Source organism: Dasypus novemcinctus, chromosome X (assembly GCF_030445035.2).
Source record: "Dasypus novemcinctus isolate mDasNov1 chromosome X, mDasNov1.1.hap2, whole genome shotgun sequence".
NCBI classification, from domain to species: domain Eukaryota; kingdom Metazoa; phylum Chordata; class Mammalia; order Cingulata; family Dasypodidae; genus Dasypus; species Dasypus novemcinctus.
The window spans coordinates 36153229-36174996 of NC_080704.1; the positions used below are offsets into that span (position 1 = coordinate 36153229).

Below are 21768 nucleotides of genomic sequence, written 5' to 3' on the forward strand. Positions count from 1 at the left end.
TTTTATTAGCAGCTAGCAAGTACTGACAAGAGAAAGTGGCCTCACTGAGAAGCAGTTCATTGACTGGGGACTGCTACCATCTCTACATTTGGGAAAATGGCAGTCTTCAGCTCTTGCCTTCCTCCTGAGGTTCAGACTTACACATACTAATGCATGCTTTCGAACACCTTGTTTTAGATGTGTCATAGGTTACTCAAACCTATCGTATTCCAAGTTGAACTCCATATATTTGACTTGCTTTCATCTTCCAATCTGATTGCTGCCCCTTGTGTTTTCTATCCTAGCCAACAGCACTCCATTCTGCCAGATCTCCAAGGCCACAACCTGGGGAAGGGGTCATCCTAAATTCCTCCATCATCCCATCTAATCAATTAACAAAATTGATTTAATCTACTTAATCCATTTAATCTAGTTTAATCTATTGTGTATATGTTGACTTTGCTATATCTTTGCAAGTTCAGTTCTGCTAAGTCACTCATCCCTAATCCAAAACACTACAAAAGATAATTTATTTGAGTTACCTTTCTGCCAGTTTTATCCTCTTTATTCCACCCTGAGCTCAGGTATAAGAGGTGTCTATGGAAATTCAAATGTAATCCTTTTAAAAATTATCCAAGGCATTTCTACTCCACCCAGGGAAAAAGTTAATTGAGACATAAAATCCTCCCTTGCCAGGTCCATCTTGACCACTCCATTTATCACTACACCATACCTCATCCTTTAGACATATGATAGAAATCCTCTTATTAAATTTGTCAAAGATTAGGACAAGTTGAAGAATTGTTACTAGAAGAAGACTTTTAAATTGGAGGGATTATATGAAGTTGTTTACACTTATCTAAGTTGTATTTTTGCTTATAATGTATAAACAGGTATTTATTTGACTCTCATTTGTGCATGATAGCAGAAAGGCTAGCTGAAAAACTTCTGAAAACACCTATGGGCTATTGATGTCCAGCAGTTTAAAACAGGAATAGGGCAGTTGGTTTCACATACAGAAGGAAGAGTTTAGGAAAATTATATGAGTATGTTAAATGCAAGTCATTTAAGTTAGCTTCTCTATACTAAAGTGCTTAGAGGCCTCCAATGCAACCCACCTGTTCTTGATTCGGTGATTTTGATCATGACACTTTTCCTCTCTGGCATATCCATTCATTCTTCATTCAGCTCCTCTAATCCTTTAAGACCCATCTCAGAGATTATCCTCCATAACAAACTCTCCTCCTAATGCCTCCTTCCTCAACCCCATAAAAGTTCATGGAAGGTCTTGAATAAAGTACACCCATTTGTGTATCTATATAGTAACAGTATCAGCAACAGCATGTTTGGCTCCAGCTAGTCAGTTTCATTAGAACTTGCCAAGTTTCAAAGAATAAAATATGACATAAAAAGATTAAGTATGAAGCTAATTTTTCATAGGCTTTTGATGAAGAATTATGAATGTCCTTGAAAGCTTTTCAAGAGTCATCAGAGAACAGATGGGAAGAGGCCAGCTTTTCCATAGACACCTGTGGATAATAATATCTGTATGATCCTCGCTGATCAAACTAAAAATAGCACTTTGGTGATATGGATTGCATCTAAAACATCTTGCGGCTGTAGGCTGAATGAGGACAAAATATCCAGTTTCAGAGAAAATTCCTATTTAATTCACCAAAATTTATTAGTGGGGCTACAGTGAGCCTGAGGTAAACAAATCTTGAAACAAAAAGTTACAATCAAAGAGTTTCTTTCTAGTATGCAGTAGCTAAGGAATTTGAAATCTATTACATCTTAAGTGCAATAAATTGTACAGAACACCTAAAATTATTAATTCTTAGAGCAATGTTTTCCATTTGTTTTAAGGTTAGAAAGGATCCAGTCTAACATCTAGAATTAAAAACATGCCCATGACTGTGAAGGAGCACTGATGCTTAATGTATGTAGAAGTTTTAATTAAGTTTACAATAAAAGTGTGCAAATGGATGGAGCTGATAATACATTATAGTGAGTAGCAGCTGGTTTACAAATGGGATTGTGGCTGAAAAGGGTAGTCTAGGGATGTAAATGTCAATTGAAAGAAAGCTAGAGAATAATCTGGGGACTGAATAACACAGATGAACCCAGAAGTAGATGAGAACTGTGGTTAATAGTTTTTGCATCAATACCAAAGATGTGCTGTATTAAGAATAGGGGAGTATGGAAAAAATATACCTAATGGATGTTATAGACCATAGTTCATAGTAATAGTCTGATGATATTATCTCATAATCTGTAATAAATGTTCCACAACAATATAATATGTTGATGGACAGGCGTTGGGACTAGAGAGTTCCTGGGGGAAGAGTGTGAATGTGTGAGCAAGCTTTTAGCACTGGTTTATATGGGCATGTTGGGTACTTTTAAAAGATTGCAGACACTGGGAAGAGACTTTGAAATCGTATTAGAATTGAGCAGTTTCCTTTTGCAAGGAATAAGATGCTACTGAAAGCTACTTGGTCAGGGGAATCTGAATTAGTGAGAAGCCAAAGTTAAGGAAGACTTTTAAGAGAAAGCAGTTGTCTCAAATGGAGTGCAGACTAATATGGATTGCTAATGGAAATTTTCAAGGAGAGGTCCTACTAGGCCTACTTTAATGAGTAGACAAGGCTAATAAACATCATTTGTTTGCATGCATCAATGAGCTAAGGTCTTCAAAAAAAAAATAAATTCTTCCTTTAAGTACATTTAGGAATGCTTCTCATTATCTTACTTATACCATGAATTTACCTGACAAGCTAGCATAGATTATGTACAGGTAAATTTTGGTTCAAAAATCAGAGTCAGAAGTATTCAAATGAGTAATAACTTACTGATTGCACAAGGAGGCAAACAAAATAAGGGCTTTATATACATATATATATTTATGTGTATATATATATAATCAAATGTAGCCTTGCTTTGAACTTTGATGTATTCTGAGGAGAGATTTATCAAGTGCCCTTGCAAAAGTAATGTGGAAGCATCATTTTCCCTGAGATTGCTTGCCAGAAGGGTGCCAGTGTTTCTCTGTGAAGGGGCTACTGCCCAGATCTTGATATCTATATAGCATTCTCCACTAAAGGAAACCAAGAATCATTGGAAAATTGGTTAATTCCAAACCTGGGGCAAGGAAAGTATAAGGTGAGCCTGGGGCATTTTATGCTGAAAACCAAGAAGCTTGAAAGAGCTCCCACTGTCCAAATTTGGGGAAATTGGGAGTCAACAAGAATACTATCTCTAATTAATTATGCCACATTGAATAAATCAGAGTCCATGAGTCCAGAGTGACAGGGGGGGACATTTTATAAAAAAAGATAAAAGAAGAAATTCAGCTGGTAAAGGTAGGACCATGTTAGAATTAGAAAAATCACTATAAAGTAATAATTGATTTAGGGAAAGATCATCAATGGATACTAAAGCCATTATATGACTTCCTAATTTCAAAGGCAAAATTATGGCTAAATAGTGCAAGATCTGGCACTTACCACTTTAACTAAGTGATCAAACTAGGAGCTTTTAGCATGGGACAACCTCATAGTATGCATCTACTAATGGGATGCAATCCAGACTACACAGCACCTATATGGAATATTCCTTCCAAAAATGTTTGGCTTGCATCTTATCAAGTCTCATCCAGCCCCAACTCCCAGTTTACAAGACATATAGAGGGTAGAGAACAAGTTAAATGACATCATGAGGGGGGAAATATTAGGCAATTCCAGAAAAGTAGGACATTTTTTGAGGCTATCATCCTAGACTATTCAAATGCCATGTCAAAAGAAGAGATAGGAGAGCCATTGGAGCCTAAAAGAGATTAAAGAGGCATAATTACCAAACAGAGTATGAACCTTCATTGTATTCTGGTTCAAAAACAAGAAGATATGAAAGAAGGTTTTGGACCGGACATTTGAGTATGGACTGGTTATTAAATAATTTTATGGCATTATTTTTAATTTTCTTGTGTTACCAGATTTGGTTTAGGTTCTTGGCTATGTTGGAGAAATGAATTTCGAGAGCACGCCAGGTGTTAGCCCAGTAATTTATTCAGGTAAGGAGGGAAGAGAAATGGGAAAAAAATAACAGATCAGGGGTCCCAGGTCGAGAGGAAAGGGTTGAAAAGTGATAAAGCGAGCTGATTTACAGACTACAATTCCCCATTTTAGGTTATAAATCCCCAGGTTTACTTGTGTGGCCACATGGCAGAGGAAAAACGGGCGAGAGCAGAGCAAAGAGGTCAGGAATGGGTCCAGAGGCAAGAGAGTGGAGCACTCTCAGGCGTCGCGGATCTGCTTTATAAACTGAATTATTCCAGCCCTTTGCTAATGGCAGGGGAGGGATTCCAGCTGTTTGTTGTTTTGCTTGATCACCCCACCCATCAATCCCCTAGTAAGGACCCAACGATAAAAGTCCCTAGGGAACATCTGGGGCTTTTCTTTGCATCCAGAAGTCATCTTTGTTCTGGATAGCAGAATATTGGGGAGGGACTTCCAGCAGCCAGCTTGGGGTTTACTGATGTCCACGTGGACTCTGCCAGGTTCCAAATCCATTCATTAATTCCCTATCTTACTAGCCTGCTCCACTTGGACATGATAAACAAGCATGGTAACATATGACACTCCCTTAGCTAAAGAAAATGCATGCTGAGGTTTTTAGGCGTGAAGTGTAATGGTGTTTATAACTTAATTGTAAGTGCTATAGCAGGAAAAATATGTGTGTGTGCATTATACCCTCTATTTGTGTGTGTGTGTGTGTGTGTGTGTGTGTGTGAGAGAGAGAGAGAGAGAGAGAGAGAGAGAGAGAGAGAGAGAGAGAGAGAGAGAGGGAGAGAGAAGCATATTTGGCAAAATACTAATAGTTTCTGAGTCTAGGCATATAGGAGGAGAGATGGAAAGTATTAACCAGGCTATTCTTTTCAACTTTTCTACAAGTTTGAAATTTTTCACTAAAAATGGGAAAAGAAAAAGGAGCTGTTCTTGAACTTTCAAGAAATATTTTCAATCAGGTAACATCTCAATGTAAACAGTTACTCTTTCAACATGTTTTAATACAGCAAATTGGGGGAGAAATATCACATGCCTAGAGGGAGGAAGAAAGACAATCTCTTGAGATCCTTTTTTATTGCTAAGGTTATGATTTAGACAGTCCTTAATTTAGGGATTCCATTTCTCATCACCTTGCTTCCTACCTCCATTTAATTTTTTAATCAACTGACATTATTCTAAGTAAAATATTGTTCATTATATTGTCAGCAGTTCACCGCCTGAAGGTCTGCCTCCTCATGTCCCTCTGTCTGGTGCACCTTTTGGAATACTCCAGAAGAAACGTAGTGTATGAAGATGGTGACTGCACATCAAAAGGACTGAATCAAGAGTAAATGGGGATGAGATTCTTGGAAGATGAATGGACAGCTGGTTAGAAAAAAAAGATCTTTTCGTTTGGCCATGGATCAAATTGGCAACCTGCTGAAGCCTTGGAACCCTTCTCAGAATAATATTTTCAAGTCTATGAGATAAAATACATAAGACTACAAGTCTATGAGATAAAATACAAAAGAAACCAATTATGTTGAGAAGCAGTTATAAAAATATTACCAAAAAAATCTGATATAACAATATATGTGCTCGTTTATTAACACATCAAATACTAAGGTCTTGTGGCAGGTCTGTTAACTACTGCAGTTTTGAAATAGTGACAAGCCTGAATGATATTTTGAGATAACTCCAAGAACTTAGGTACTGCTCGTATTACTGTGGTTTGCTGCCTACATTCAATTTCAGTTTGAGGCTGGTGAAAATAGTTAATATTTTTCCCCATTCAAGGTCATGGCTCTGTCTGAATTCTATCTATGGGCCCTGGGTTAAGAATCCTCTTAAACAACCTTCCTTTGTTGTAACCTACGACTTTCCTTTATAGCTGATAGGTTTTCATTTGCATCTTTTTCATTTAAAAAGATCATTTGGGGGGCTAAGCCATAATTAAACTCATTATGATCAAGTTAAACCTATAGATGTTACCCAGTCCCTCTGCTACATAATTGAGGCAAAAGTGAATTTTCTATCTTAAATTGCACAGCTAATTGACTATATTTTATACTTCATTTGCTTCCATACACTAACTATAATGGATGTCCACTGCAATTTGAATTATTCTGAGAATTTTCTTTTCATATTTCTGATCTTGCTTTTCCAAAAGGAAGGACTTAAAATGTTAGCTTTTAGGCTCCAAATATTTTTGGTAGCCTTTTTTTTTTTCCTTAAATTATACATTTTCCTTCTTACAAGTACCTAGCCTAAGGAATGTTAAATATTTCCAACAGCTTTATTTAAAGCCCAGTATAAACTAAGAATACCATTGACAACTTGAATAGGTATCTTATTTTTCACCCATGAAATAGTCTTATCTCCATCAAACTTCTGCTTGGGTTGCCATGAAAGGGTGCCCTTGATTAACAATAGTTTCACAGTTGAAGCATCCCCACAATTATTTGGTTAACATAGTCTTTATGAAATATTATTTTATCTTTATTTGCTACTAGATGCTTCAATATAGTTATGAGTGTATTAGTAGAGCTGGCATTTATATTTTATTTACTATTTCTACATTTCACATATTCAAATGATATAAATATTCTGAGGAAGTATGACACAAAACTGATCCCAGTGGAAATTTAAATATACTAACATTTATTTTTTTTAATGTAACATGAAGTAGACAACTTTAAAAGCTGAGTTAAAAAACTCTCAAGGAAGCTGATCTTGACTTTTTAAAGCACAAAAGTGCAATGTTTAATGTAGGTCAGCTAAATCCCTAGCTGTAATTAACCTACAATTTGTATAATATTCCACAACAGAGTCAGCATGTGTACCACTTTCTTATAAACTTAGGATATAAAATTTTAGAGCTTATTTGATGAAATATGCATTTTGCCCTATCTTCATTTATAAGTTATAATTTGCATTAAGAAGATAATAATAGGTAACACAATATTGAACTTTTAGGTGAAAAAGAGTTATCACAGGGAATATTAATGTGCTCTATCCAAACAGTATATGAGTAAAATATTTAAAAATGAGAAGCATTTTATATGTAGTAAAGAAAAAAGTGATCCACAGATCAATTTAATGTACTTTATGCATTCAAGATACATATTTTAATAGCAAGTTATTTGACTTTCTTTAATTTTTACATTTCTTAATATCTCCTTTTCGACTAGATTGGGCCTAGTTCAAAATTAATATTATACAGGTTTAAATGTGTTCAAATTTTTAACATATCAGTTATTTAAATAACAGAGTAGATGCATGTTTAATAAAAGAATTTCAGTTTGGGCAAAAAGTGTATGGCTTGCCCAAGGAAGCAGTTTAACTAGAAAGCCTGGGTCTTTATTTTTATAATCAGAAAAAAATAGTTTCTAAATGACGATTTGAAAAAAAATTGTTTAGATAATGCCATTATTCTTTAGCAAAATTTGTGTGTGTATGCGCGGGCGCCCATGTGTGGGTCAACTAATGCTTCCAATTTGAAGAGGGATATGAATTGTGTCTACTTTCTGAATAATGCAATATGAAGGAGGCAAGAGGAGGTGGGCAAAAACACTGGGCATAATTCCAAACCTTCTTTCTAAGACATCCAATCCAAAGCCATTCATCAACGGGTTGTTCCAGCTTGTTGAATATTAAAATCCACCTATTATGTAGATGAGAGATAGGGAGCAAGGCCTTGGGAATAGAACTGAGTTTGCATTGTTCATAACAATAATCTCATTTGGTAAATAAAGGCCAAGCCCTCCCTTATGAAACAAGAAACATTAGCATTAACAATTAGAAGCATAACACAAAATCCCATTTATAAAAATATCTGTGTCTTCCTATTGCAGCAGCATACATTTGGCTTACTGTGTTTTCAATACAACCTAAGGGAAAGTTAAATGATGATTAAATTCAACAAGAATCTTTTGGGGTTTTGCTTTGTCCTTTAGAGTTGAACATTTGTTGGCCCAAATCTCTCTCCAAGAATATACGAAAAATATAGCAGGGAAAAAGTAAATAAAACCGTTGTGTTTTTCAGCATCATACTCTTATTCCTAGCTGTTGAAAATCTAGCCAAAGAGTTGGCTTCTCCACAAATTAGACATGTATAATTTTCTTTCCTCATCTTCTTTAAAAAATAATTGACTCAGCTTGTTAAATTTGGAATATACTGAAGACATTCATTTTTAAACAAAATCATGTGTGATAAATTTTACAACAAACTTGAAAGTTTAAAATAGCAGAAAATCACTGCCTATTTAACTAGCAACAACTACATATTTAAGCATATGAGAAAAATAAATTTTTAAAAATCTTTATAGTTCTTGAGTAACTACTGATGGGCTCCTTGAAGTTAGTGCCTTTCACTCTGAGTATAAGCTTCTTTCAGGAAATCTTTTTAAGGACAGTTTAAATAGCTCCTCTAACATTTTACAATGCCTACATCATCCATCACCTTACCTCTTTTTTCTTTCTGCCAGCTGTTTGCAGACCTCCTGCCACCGGAGATTCAGGTTTGCCAATTTTTCCTGTAGAATATTAGCATCTATTTTTGAGGATTGTTGAATTATTTCTTCCCCAGTTGTATTTAATGCTCTGACAACAGTTTGCCGCTGCCCAATCCCATCCTGGAGTTCCTGTAAGAAATCAAAAAAAGCAAAACAAAAATGAAGCCTCATGTCCTTATTTGAGAAAAGATTAAACTGATGTGCTACCACCTGCAGTTCTACCCGGAGAGAAATAAATAAAAAAGCTCCGTGTGAAAGTTTCTCTATGAAACTGACATGCCCATATCCAAAGGAAATGAGACAGAAAAGACACCTTTTATGTGGTGGTAAAATGTGCCCTCTCAGTTCAGCTCCAGTTTTTATTTTTGTAAAGCTTGTCAGCTAGTGGATGTTATAATGTCCTACAAATCAATTAGTTGGAAACCTTCTCAAGAACAAATTCGATTTCTTGTCCCTACAAGTATTTTCCATGTTTAAGTAGCTTTTAAGTGTTGTAAAATTTAAATATGAACAAAGTATTTGGAGTTCATTTCTTAGTGATTATCGCTATGAAAGGTGAAGAAGAACCAATGTATTTCAGCCACAGTGTTTTTTTAAATGTTACAGATATTAGACAAAAATCATTAATATATTATAAATAAATTTATTTCAAATTCTGTTGGTGTCCATGTATTTTAAATTATCAATGCACATAAAACTGAGATTTAACTGCTTTCAGGGCAGCCTATCAAAAAATTCCTAAGGTACAGCAATAAGTTTTAAAATAATCTATAGCCACCAGAACAGTTTTATGAGTCACTGATGGCGTCAAGTTTAACTATCTTGTACTTTTTATACTGATTGAAATTTTAAGAGTGAAATGTCAGAAAATAGTTCCATTAAAAAGAGACAAACACAAGCAAGTATGCATAACAAAGAAAATGCTTTATTACCATGAAATAAAAAAGGAAATCCACCTGTATTTACATTTTTAAAAGATAATCTAGAATTTGTCAGGCAATTAAAATATTTAGGAATTATATATCTGATAAGGGTTTCACACAGAGAATATATAAATAACAACCATAACTCAACAAAAAGACAAACAACCCAATTTAAAAATGGGCCAAGGATTTGAATAGGCGTTTCTCCAAAAAGATATTCAAATGGCCAATGAGTATATGAAAAGAGAAATGAATCATTAGATAAATGCAAATTAAAACTACAGTGAGATACCATTTCACACCCACTAGGATGACTGTTAAATAAAAAAAGGAAAGAAGTGTTGGCAAGGATAGAGAGATATAGGAACCCTTGTGCATTGTTGGTAGGAATGTAAAATGGTACAGCTGCAACAGAACAGTTTGGTGGTTCCTCATAAAATTAATAATAGAGTTACCATATAATCCAACAATTCTGCTACTTTGCATATACTCCAAAGAATTGAAAGAAGGCACTTGCCAGATACATGTAGACCAATGTTAATCACAGCATTATTCACAATAGCCAAAAGGTGGAACCAACCCAAATGTCCATCAACAGATGGGTGGATAAACAAAATGTGGTATATCCGTACAATGGAATATTATTCAACCACAAAAATTGAAGCGCTGGTACATACAACAACATGGATGAACCTTGACATTACGTTGAGTTAAATAAGCCAGACACAAAAGGACACATATTTTATTATTACTTTTATAGGAAATACTTAGAATAAGCAAATTCATAGAGGCAGAAGGAAAATGAAATGGTTACCAGGGGTGTGGGGACTGGGGAGTTATTGCTGAATGAGTATGAGTTTTAGTTTGGGATGATGAAAATAGTCTGTAAATAGATAGTGGTGAAAGTTACGCAGTACTGTCAAAATAGTTAATGTCAAAGAACTGTCCACTTAAAATGGTTGAAATGATTTATGTTGTACATATTTTACCACAGTTAGGGACTTGGAGTTGTCCTGAATGATATTGCAGGGACAGATGCAGGACATGATATATCCTGCCATAACCCACTGAATGGACTGTACTGTAAACTACAATGTAAACTATAATTCATGCTGTGTAGCAGTGTTCCAAAATGTATTCATCAATTTCAATGAATGTACAACACTAATGAAAGAAGTTGTTGATGTGGGAGAAGCGGGGAGAGTGGGGAGTGGAGAAAATGGGAATTTCCCATATTTTTTTAATTTAACATTTTGTATAATCTTTGTATCTTTTAAAAATAAACTAAAATATATTTTAAAAATAACACATTTACTAAACTTGAAATTTAGAATATTAAATAATATAAGAGAACTTGTGGTGCCTACTACATTTAAATCTAAATGACTCCCAAAACATTATGTTACTGGTGGAATACCAGCAGTATTCAGAATACTCTCTTTGTATGTATTTGTTATTTTTTAAAAGATATTTTATATCTTTTAAAGTTATGGCAGGATATATAATGCCCTGTATCTGTCATTGCAATGTCGTTCAGGACAATTCCGAGTCCCGAAAATGTCACCATATTGCACCTCTTTTTCCCTCTCCCTGCCTTCAGCACCTCCAGTGGCCACTGTCTCCGCATCAATGATATGATTACTTCCATTGCTAGAATCACAGTAAGTATACAGTAAAATACCAGTAAGTCCACTCTAGTCCATATCTTATTCAGAATACTGTCTTAATAGGTATAATTCAAATTGTTGAATATTCTAATATTCTCCTGCCCTTTGGTACAATACCAAGCTCATAGTAGACCCCAATATATGTCTGTCCAATGAATGTATGAATGCATGAATGATTTCTGAGACTGGGTCAAACTTCCCTTAGTCTATTATTCTACATAAATGCCCTGGTCCATGTTTAAAAATTACTTTGGTATACTGGTATTTTTGAATACTGGAATTTTTGGTAGTACACTTTGTAGCAGTTAAAAAAAATATACGAATTAACAAAAATGATAACAAGCCCATTATTCAAGGCAAACAGTACCTCAAAGTGAATATAAAACTAGGTATGGTTATTGAACAATTCACAAGTTGTCCTGACCATATTTTCTTGAATGTCCATGAGTTGGGTTCTATTAAACATGTGATATTTCATTGCGACTAGTTGCCTCCATTCCGTTGCTAACACCTCACTCTTTAACACCCGTTCAGATCACTGTGGCATGTGACAGACACTGCTTAGTAACAAGTACACCCAGTCATAAACTGTGCATCTGTCTTCCCATTACACTGTCAATTCCTTGAAATGAGAGATTGTGTCTTAGTCATCTTTGTGCCCCTATTGCTTAGTACAATATACAGTTCATAAGAGTTATTTCTGGAGTGAATGTATGCCTCTCTGAAGGTTTTTAGGCAGTATGCAATATAGTTGAGAAGATTAGACACAGTTGCAAAGGAAAAATTGCTCTACTATATGCAGTAGGATAGATGGAATGTCAAAATCAAGGTACTCAATAAATGTTAGATCAGAAGAGGGATGATCTCAGTGGAAGGATGAACAGAGGAGACTTCTAGGAGAATCTGGAATTTAAGAATGGGTAGGACTTAGGTATAGGGATGGTTTCAGAGATGATGAGAGGATGGCAGAGGTAACATCCTGGTGTCTGCAGTTTTAATGATCTGATCAGAAGTATACAATTGGGCTCTATGCCACTGTTTGGAAGCAGGAGTTTAGGGGGAGGTGCAGCCCTGGGCATATATCAGGACCTGGGCTGGAAGGGCTTTGTTTTTGATTAAGGAGTGTGCAATTCAGTGGAAGACAATAGAAAATGATTCAAATTTTAAATGGGGAGGGAGAGTGGCAGGGCTAAAGCTGTACTTCTGGATACTTCTGAGGTAGGGTTTAGGTTAGCAATGAGGAAAGGATGCATGTAAAAGAGCAATGATTTTAGTCAGGGATATACATATTTGGGTTAGAATTAGACTTTTGATGATGAACCAGAAAGGAAAGGCTAGTGGTAGAAGGAACTGCTAAGAAAAAATGAACAGGGGTTGGTAAAAAACCTGGATGGGGCAAATATGAGTGACTACAGAAATGGGGGAAATCTTTGCCTAGAACACAGAATTCAGGGAGTTAAAGAGAAAGATAATAGCTTATATTTGTACCCACAATGATGTCTAATACCTATCAAACTCTGAATGCTAATTTAAAAAACATGGGACACACATTAGATATGTGTTATAGCAGTGTTTCTCAAAATTTAATATGTGCGTCAATCTCCTGAAGACCTTTTAAATTGCAGATTCTGATTCACTAAATCTGTGGAGGTCCCAAAAATCTGCATTCCTAGCAAGCTCTCAGGGAATGTCCAGACTGTTGGTTCTGGGATCACACTTTAAGTAGGAAGGTAATGGGTAAATGCCTTTTGAACTTTTGTAAAGTAATCGAAGAATTATTATTGCTGGTTATAACAATATCAATGAAATCCGCTTTGATTTTTTTTATCTCAGCTCCTTGGCTTCACATTTTTTTATCTTGCCCCCCCCCCCTTTCATGGCTCACGGCTACAGGACTTCTACAACCTAATTGTAGAAGCAACAAGGATTTTATTATTTATATTTCCCAGATAAGATAAGATATAGAATGAAATAGCTAACAATGAAGCAGTAATTTACAATTTTAGATCTAAATCTCATTTATACAGATTCTCAAATCAGGGCCACTAGATATTTTAATTTTTTCAAAGAGCTCATTAAAGAGTCTATTAAAATGCATTTGTAAGAAGATTTTGTAAGCAGGAGAAATGTGTATAGTGTATGCTCTACTCGAGTAGAGTTTTCAGTGATAAAGTTTAAGACAGAAAAATAATGGATCAACCACATAATAACTGAAAGAATATTGAACTCCAATCCTGGGGAGTTCTGCTACATTCTCTAATAGGACAGCAAGAATCCCCTGAGGGCAAGGGCAGAATCTAGTTAAGGAATACACACTATTATGCCAGACCCTGGAGATAGATGATTGTACTTACGAACATTTTCTTGTGAATTTAAAACTTAGTCTATTATTATATACTGCCTAAGAGTTACCTCCTGAAAGCCTCTTTGTTACTCAAATGTGGACTCTCTTTAAGCCATACAGCATATAAACACACTACCTTCCCTCTGCCCCCCATGGTGTGGGACATGACTCCCAGAGATGAGCCTCCCTGGCACCGTGGAATTATCACCACATGCTAACTAGCAATGCATCTCAAAAAAGACCTTGACCAAAAGGGGGAAATGGTAAACACAGATGAGTTTTTATGGCTAGGAGTTTTCAAAGTGAGTCGGAGGTCATTCCAGAGATTACATTTTTGCCAGTCTCAGCAGGATCTCATTGACTGCCACCGTAAACAGTGCCTCCAATAGTGGGGCTCCTGAGGGCCCTAGAGATATCCAGAAACTATAAGCAGGGCAGACAGCTCAGGAATTTGGCACCCTGTTAGTGGGCCTTACTTTGGAATTTATGCTCCCTAGTGTAAGAGAGTTAGACTCGTTTATAGGTTCTCTACACATGGGTCTTCTGCCCTTTTTGTTTTAACCACTATACTTGATAAATATATGTCCCAGAGACTTAAATTTTTGGCCATCCATGTGCCAGTTGAGCCCTGAATTTCAGCAGAGTTTTAACACTTACTCTCCAGTTCATTGGACTCACCCAGGCCAACTAACAAGGAGATGATGATGGACAATGTCCATTCCAAGGAACAAAAAGAGTGTCTGCAACTGCAAGCAAGGTAGTTCCAACCATCTGCCCCATGAGATTTAAGACCCCTCTTAATTGGAAGCAGAGTGGGAATCACCATTCCAAAATTCCCAAGATTGAAGAATGAAAAATGGACAAAAGTAGACTTATTATTATTCTTCTATAGACATTATTATTCTAGCAAGGGAAGAACTCTAATCATTGATGTAAAGTCAGTGGCCACCAGAGGTTCTGAGGGTTGGGAAAAGGAAGAATAGGTGTATATGGGGGCATTTTCAGGACCTTGGATTTGTTCTGCATGGCATTGCAGTGATGGACACAGGCCATTGTATATTTTGTCCTAACTTATAAAATTGTGTCAGACAGAGTGTAAACTATAATGTAAACTGTAGTCCATGGTTAGAAGCAATGCTTTAATATGGGCTCATCAATTGTAACAAATGTACCACATCAATGCAGGATGTTGCTAATGTGGGAAAGTATAGGAGGGGGAGGGAGCGGGGCATATGGGAATCCCTTATATTTTTTATGTAACATGTATGCAATCTAAAACTTCTTTTAAAAAATAATTTAAAAAATAATTGCTCAAAATAGGAAGTAAAACTATGTACATGGTGTTTTACAGTTAGCCTCTGAGCCCAAAAAAGATATTTGATTTATAGAATTAAATGTAATTCTGCCAGGCCCAATCAGCTTTATTCACATAGTAAAAAACAAATTAATCATAATTCTATACCTTATAAATATTTTAAGTAGTGAATTATTCATTACCAGAGAAATTTCCGAGCTTTGATATCACATTAATGCACTGTTGTTGCAGGCTCCCTTATCTGTTACTGTGGCAATTAGCATCTAAGTCTTAGTTTTGGACAGAAAGAAAATCATAATTAAATCTATTGGGTTAGTCATCAGAGTTCGAAAGCTCATTGTGTTGTCATTCTAATATTAAAGAATCCATTCTTTATTAGGGTTGCATATTGGAATGCCCAAGAGAACTTTTTCAAGATATAAAAGCTCAGAATTCCAAACTGAACCTACTGAATCAGAATCTCTGGGAATGAGGAGACAAGGTTGTAAAAGACAGATTCACTATTTAAAGAAAGAGTAAGCTAGAGATGTGAGGAGGGGAGCCAGGGAGGAGGGGCATGTTTTGGAATTACTACATGATTTTCAAATTCGTTCACGCTGTTTAAAGTGAGGCACGCCGCTGAATTATAGAAATTGACACTATTACATATCTAAGTTCTTCAAGTCTGTTCAAATTGGGGGAAGGGAAGAGGCAATATAGGCGAGGAAGGAACATTTTTATAGAGGGAAGAATACAAGTCTGTTCAAATTGGGGGAAGGGAAGAGGCAATATAGGCGAGGAAGGAACATTTTTATAGAGGGAAGAATATGAGAGGAAAAACCACAACATTTCTTTTGAAAACGTTGCATAAATTTAAAAGTTTATTTCCAAAACAGAATAAATGGAAAGTAAAAAATGTGCCAAATGAAGAAAAAGAAAAAGTTAAAGAGCAGTCACAGGAAATTGTATTAATTCAATGACAAATTGGGTAAGCGACATAGGAGAAAAAGAATTGGCAAACAAGCACAAACTAAAGAGCAGACTAGGAAAAGAGAAGAGATAAAAAATAATTGGGAGAAATGTTATAGATTAAGGGAAATACAGGAAAGAAAACCAAACCTTCATTGAACAAATATTAATAGATGGTGCCAAGAATTCGATACTGAGATTTACTTGTAATTTTGTTAATAAATTATTTTGAAATGGATGAACCATTGGCTTGGTTCACTGATGAGTCAATAGAAAATAGGCATTGTTAGGAACCTTGCAGAGAGTTGTGAAAAAGGCAGGTACAATTTTATGCTGCAATTCCATGACATATTGTGCATGATCTTTTACCGACTACTCTACTCTTTCTTTTCCACTGTTTCCTTCCCACTGTTCCTCTTTGCCAGTCCCTACGGCTCAACTATTGAGCAATAGTTTCTGGTTCTTTTTTCAAACATAAATTAAACAAGTTTGTCTCTCTCATGTTAATAGACTAGAAATAAAATCACCACTATCTTCAGAGGTTTTAATATGCTTCCAAACCTATTTTTCAACTCTTATCCATTGACAAAATTCTGTAAGGAAGCAAATTCCCAAGACTCAGCAATGGGGCACATTCGACCTAGTCCATCTGTGGGCTGGTATTCTGTCTGGGCGGAAGACTTGGTGGCCCTGTGAGAGCATCTGTTGACAATATACACAGGGATTGAGCAACAGCTGAACTTGGGGGAATTCAGGAGTTTATTAAAGGGGGGGGGGCAAGAATGGGAAAATGAAAAACAAGGAAAGATGAGAAAAAAAGAGTAAAAACTGCTCTAAAGGAAGGCTCTTTTTGAGTGAAGAATGAAAGGCGTAGCAAGTGAGGATTAAGTCCTCCCCTATTAACTGAACTACAAGATAAAGTCCTAACATAATAACATGGTGGGGACGGTCTAAAGCAGGGATGGTTCTTAACCAGTTTTCAGGGGATCCAGGAGCCTGAATTGAAAAAAATCAACTTAGTATCTTTATCTTCTCTGACCTCTAACTGAAATCTAACTTTTCCTTCATTTATGAATGAATATGTGCAATAAATAAATTACAGTAGTATTCATTTCACCTGACTGGCAAAGGGGTCCATGGAATGAAAAAGGTTAAGAACCCCTGGTCTAAAGGAATGCTGCAGCCTGCTCTGCCCTCTGCTTTGGCAATCTGCTCTCTTGTCCTTCCACTTTCCTCCCATTCACAGTAAAAATGAATGGCTTCAGGGGGTGGGGTGGGGTATGGGGAACCTCTTATATTTTGTAATTTAACATTTTTTGTGATCTATGTATCTTTTTTTAAAAAAGGCAATTTAATAAAGAAAAAAAATTAAAAAAATGGCTTCTAAATTTGTTGACTGTCCCGCTAAATTGTGTACCTCGAGTCAATTCCTACTTTTCAGTAATTCTCTGTTTAAATGCCCCCTCTTTCTGGAGGCTTTTCGAGAACCCCAAGGGAGGCTAAGCCTCCATCCTCTGCATAGATATGTAAACAGTATCTTTTTTTCTTTTTTCTTTTTTTTTAGCATCATTCGTTGACAGCATATATTAGACTTCAGTAGCTCAGGATTAACACTGAAGGAGGTTTTTTGTTCTCTTGATCCTAAAGCATTTCTACAAATTTCAAATTTACTAGACATTAACTTTAAAGTAAGGACCTATAGATCTTTAATAATTTGCAAACTAAATCAAAGTAGAACAGCCTTCACAAATGGTCAGGCATAAAATGCAACTTTTTAGCCTATTCTTTCTCCTGGTTTCATTTTATTCTCATTTCTCATTGAGCCCCACTAATAACAAGGCTGAAACCAGATGTAAGTTTTTGCTAGTTTGTTACAGAAACTGGAGATGGGGGAGTGTCTGGTTAGATTTAATCTAATCTAATCTAATACCCTCTTTTTCCTGAGTGGTGTCATACTAGATATGCTCATTGGTACAATTCCCCATCTGCTCCTGATAATGGTTGCTATAAAAGAATAATGAGAAGTCCTCCTAAATCTAGAATTAGACTATGCCTTTCCAAAAGCAAACATCATGCCAATGAACTAAAGGAAAAGTATGTACAGTGGCAATTTGTTTTAATGGGACATTTACTTAATATAAAATTACAATGAAATTTCTCTTGGATGTGTTTATCTCACCCACATTAGCGATATATACATTCATTATGATCATACCTATTAATAGGGATACCAAATGAATTCATCATAAAGTGCTTTAAATACCACATGCTTTGTAAATTTAGCATAGGATTCTTTTCTTCTATCTTCCTGAAGAAATATCCATGGAACAAAAAAAAAATACTTTCCTCAATTTCCAGCAGAGATTCAATGCAGAGAGATATCAAAGGGAAAAAAAAATAAAGTGTATGTTAAATTTCTGCCTTTGGGAATCTGAAACAGAGGGCTGCAAGTTAAATCTGGACTCAGATATGTTCTGGCATTAGAACTTTGTTTAATAATTTGAATGCCTTTGGGGGAGGAGGGTAGGCAAGCATTCTACTACTCTCTGAAGGTATTGAATCCATTACCCTGGTTCATACAGAAAACTGTTGTTGTAAGTACACAACTTTGCAAAGTTAACAGGTTTTACTTTGTCAAAATCAATGCTAGATCTCTCTAGGTTCACAGATTTATTCAATCCTTCTTGGCTTCTAAATCAGTTACTAGAACCCCAGAAGAGGGAAATGGACTTGGCCCAATGGATAGGGACACCCTACCACATGGGACGCCCGCAGTTCAAACCCCAGGCCTCCTTGACCTGTGTGGAGCTGGCCCATGTGCAGCGCTGATGTGCGCAAGGAGTGCTCTGCCACAAAGGGGTGTCCCCCGAGTAGGGGAGTCCCACGCGCAAGGAGTGCGCCCCACCAGGAGAGCCACCCAGCGTGAAGGAAAGTGCACCTTGCCCAAGAATGGTGCCACACACACAGAGACCTGACACAACAAGATGACGCAAGAAAAAGAAACAGATTCCCGGTGCCGCTGATAAGGATAGAAGTGGTCACAGAAAAACACACAGCAGAGAACACACAGAGAGCAGACAACTGGAGGGGGGGGGGGGGGAGAAAAATAAATAAATAAATAATTCTTAAAAAAAAAAATTCCAGAAGAAATATCTGAAAATATTTGAGAGCTGCTTTTCACAGTGTGCCCTTAGATTTTTAAAGAAAACTAGGTGGCCTTTGTCCAGTGAGATGACAGCTCTTGTCCATGGCTACATTTGATCTCCTATTAAATAATCCTGATTATAGAACATGTGATTTTGGGTATGAAATTCTTTCCATGTAATTACTAGCGTAGTTTTGTAAACAGTGAGATACTTCCATCATGGAACAAATTGCACATAGCCTAAAAATACTGGCTTTTAATACAGAATATTTGAAAGGAAACATAGATGGTTTTTAAATTCCTCAATCATCCTCTTCTTTCCTGAGGTGCTATTTTGAAGCCATGCAAATATTTTTCAACAACCATTTTGCAAGTAGAGGGGATATATACTGTATATTTGTGTGTGTATGTGTGAAAAAGTGAAACAAATGTTTTTTAAAGGCAAGATGATGTATAAGTGGAATCAAATACAGACTGAAAATGTTTGTTTAAATGCTCTGTGTTGGCTCTCAAAAGCTATAGTTCTCTGTTGGTATTTGACAAACTTATCAAATATTTTCACTCAGTAAGTCATTCATTCACTGAACTATTTATTGAGTGCCTCTAGCAGTCATGCACTGTGCTAGGTTCTGGTCAGCACTTGGCTGAAGGTGGAACAGATTGGGAAAGCTGTGGCATGGAATTGGGGAGACCAAGTAGGAAATATCATGGTAGTTCTGGTGAGAGAGAATGGTAGCTTGGACAGGGGAGATAGTGGTGGAAATGGAGAGAAGTGGATGGAATGCAGTGATATCTAGGAGATACATAGATAGGATTAAGCCATGCCTTGGAGATGGGAGGGTAGGAAAGGATAGCAACTTTGGATATAGTGATAATGGTCTGAAGCTCAGAGGAAATTTAAGGATTGATAATATAACTGAGAGTGTAACCAATACAGCTAAGTCAAGGGATTTGTGACGTGGGTTTGTTCTCAGTGTGGTCAGGTTGTCCATTTTCACTGAAAACATGATGGATAAATGTAAAGTTAGCAATCATAGTGTGCACATATTTTGGTACTCCCTGATTTTTTGCATGATGATTGCTATATAAGAAAGTGAAGGGAGTAATTTTGTCATTATTGACCCTTGCTGCATCTCTAGACTACTACATTTTCCTTTTCATTTGTTGGCAGAGAGATTAATCAATCTCACAGTGGGCATGACTTGGAAAACCGAGAGCCAGTAGATTACCCACACCATACCCCACAATATTGTTCCTATGAAGATGTTTCTATTTAGTTATCCTCTTGCCCACCCACTGCTAAAACTCCAATGGAAAAAGATGATTTCAAAATAAGTTATTGTTGCTCTCTAAGACACCAGGCATTCAGCTTCTCCCTGAACAAACTCTTCTTCTGTACTCAGGAATTTCACATGCTTCAGTTGTGGCATATTCTCTCAATGACTGTTTAATGTAGGCAAACTGTTAGATGCAGCTAGGTTTTGTCACTCCACCAAATATTTAGGGTAACTACTCTGTATCCAATGCTTTTACAATGATAAATAAGCTTGTATTTTCTCGTTTACATCCTCAATAATGGGGGGAAAAAGAGCAAGCAAATAATTATATACAATGTGGTCTTAGAACTCAGCTGCAGAAAATATGCTTTGAGAACAGGAAAGATCAGTTAAATGTGTGCTTGCCTGTATGATTGTATGCATGTGTTTGTGTGTGGGAGAGATCTGGGAGAGATGATCAGGAAAAGAAACAGAGAGGTGGTGGTAATTCAGATTATGAATTCCTTCAGAAGAGTCTTTTCCATTCCATGTATCACCAAGCATAGTGTTCAGCACAGTTTAGCTTAATCATTGTTCAAGAAATAGTTGATAAAATGAAAAGGGAAAGCAGCCAAGATGTTCCAGTCCTCTTAATTGGTTTCCCATTTGAGAAAAGTCCAAAGGAAAAGTCTGAAATAAATACATTATCCTTATGTGGAAAGACCTTTATCACAGTCTCATCTCTTACAAATAACTTATCAAGGTAAGGTTTAGTTCTTCATGCTCTAGAGAATGGAAAAGCACAGAAATAAAATAAAGAGGGATAAAACAAATCTCTGGGTCTAACATCAATTAATTGATTTTAAGCATTTAGCTTAGATTACAGAACCTTAAGACATCAACTATCAATCCACATCTAAGCACATGTTGGCCATCACTAAGCTTTATATGCCCCTTTTGCTAAGTTATGCAGGCATTAAACACAAAATGCTCTTTTCTTTCCCAGCCTTAATTTCTGAGGTTAAGCTTCTTATTTTCAAACTTATTATCTGCTTTATGGTAATGCTCCTCTCATTCATGAAATTAGATTAGAAAAGGAGGAGATAAAACAATTGTGCATCTTTTGTTGACCGGGCATGTCCTCTGGAAATCAGAAAAGGCAGGTCCAAGTTGAATTCTCAACCTGTACAGTATTCACAATTTGCATATCATTGAACTATATACAAGTGAAAGGAACCTAAGAATAAAATAGCAGGAAGATTTCAGCAGGTCCTGTGTTAAAACTTCCAGGATTATCCATGTAACTCCCTAAAAGATCAGGAAGAGGTAAAAAAGAGGTGAAAACCAACTATAGTGGTTTTGATTTCTTTATAAACCTAATCTGTGTACAGGGGATGATGTAATTTTCAAATGTAAATATTTTGTAACTTTTTCTCTCTAGTGAAGCCTACCTCTTAAGCTACAGCCCTGCATGTCAGGACATTTCCATTTGAATAAAACCCCAAAGAAAAGAGTTTCAAGCCAAAATTAACATCACCTTTGAAATGTGTTTTTCTTGTTGACTTCACTATTTATTTGCATGACATCTGGCTTTGTCTACTTACCAGACTGGAACTCACCAGTTCCTCTGTGAT

The 21768-nt window shown here is 36.2% G+C and overlaps 1 protein-coding gene across 3 annotated transcripts in view; it reads right to left on the reverse strand.

Moving 5' to 3' along the window:
• The window catches only part of DMD (dystrophin), a 2676723-nt gene that overhangs the window by 874620 nt on the left and 1780335 nt on the right, over positions 1-21768 (reverse strand). For all 3 annotated transcript variants that reach the window (XM_058291720.2, XM_023592525.3, XM_058291721.2), the window contains one exon: positions 8490-8665. In XM_058291720.2, coding sequence (XP_058147703.1) covers positions 8490-8665 — 176 coding nt within the window. The remainder of the gene's footprint in view (positions 1-8489; positions 8666-21768) is intronic.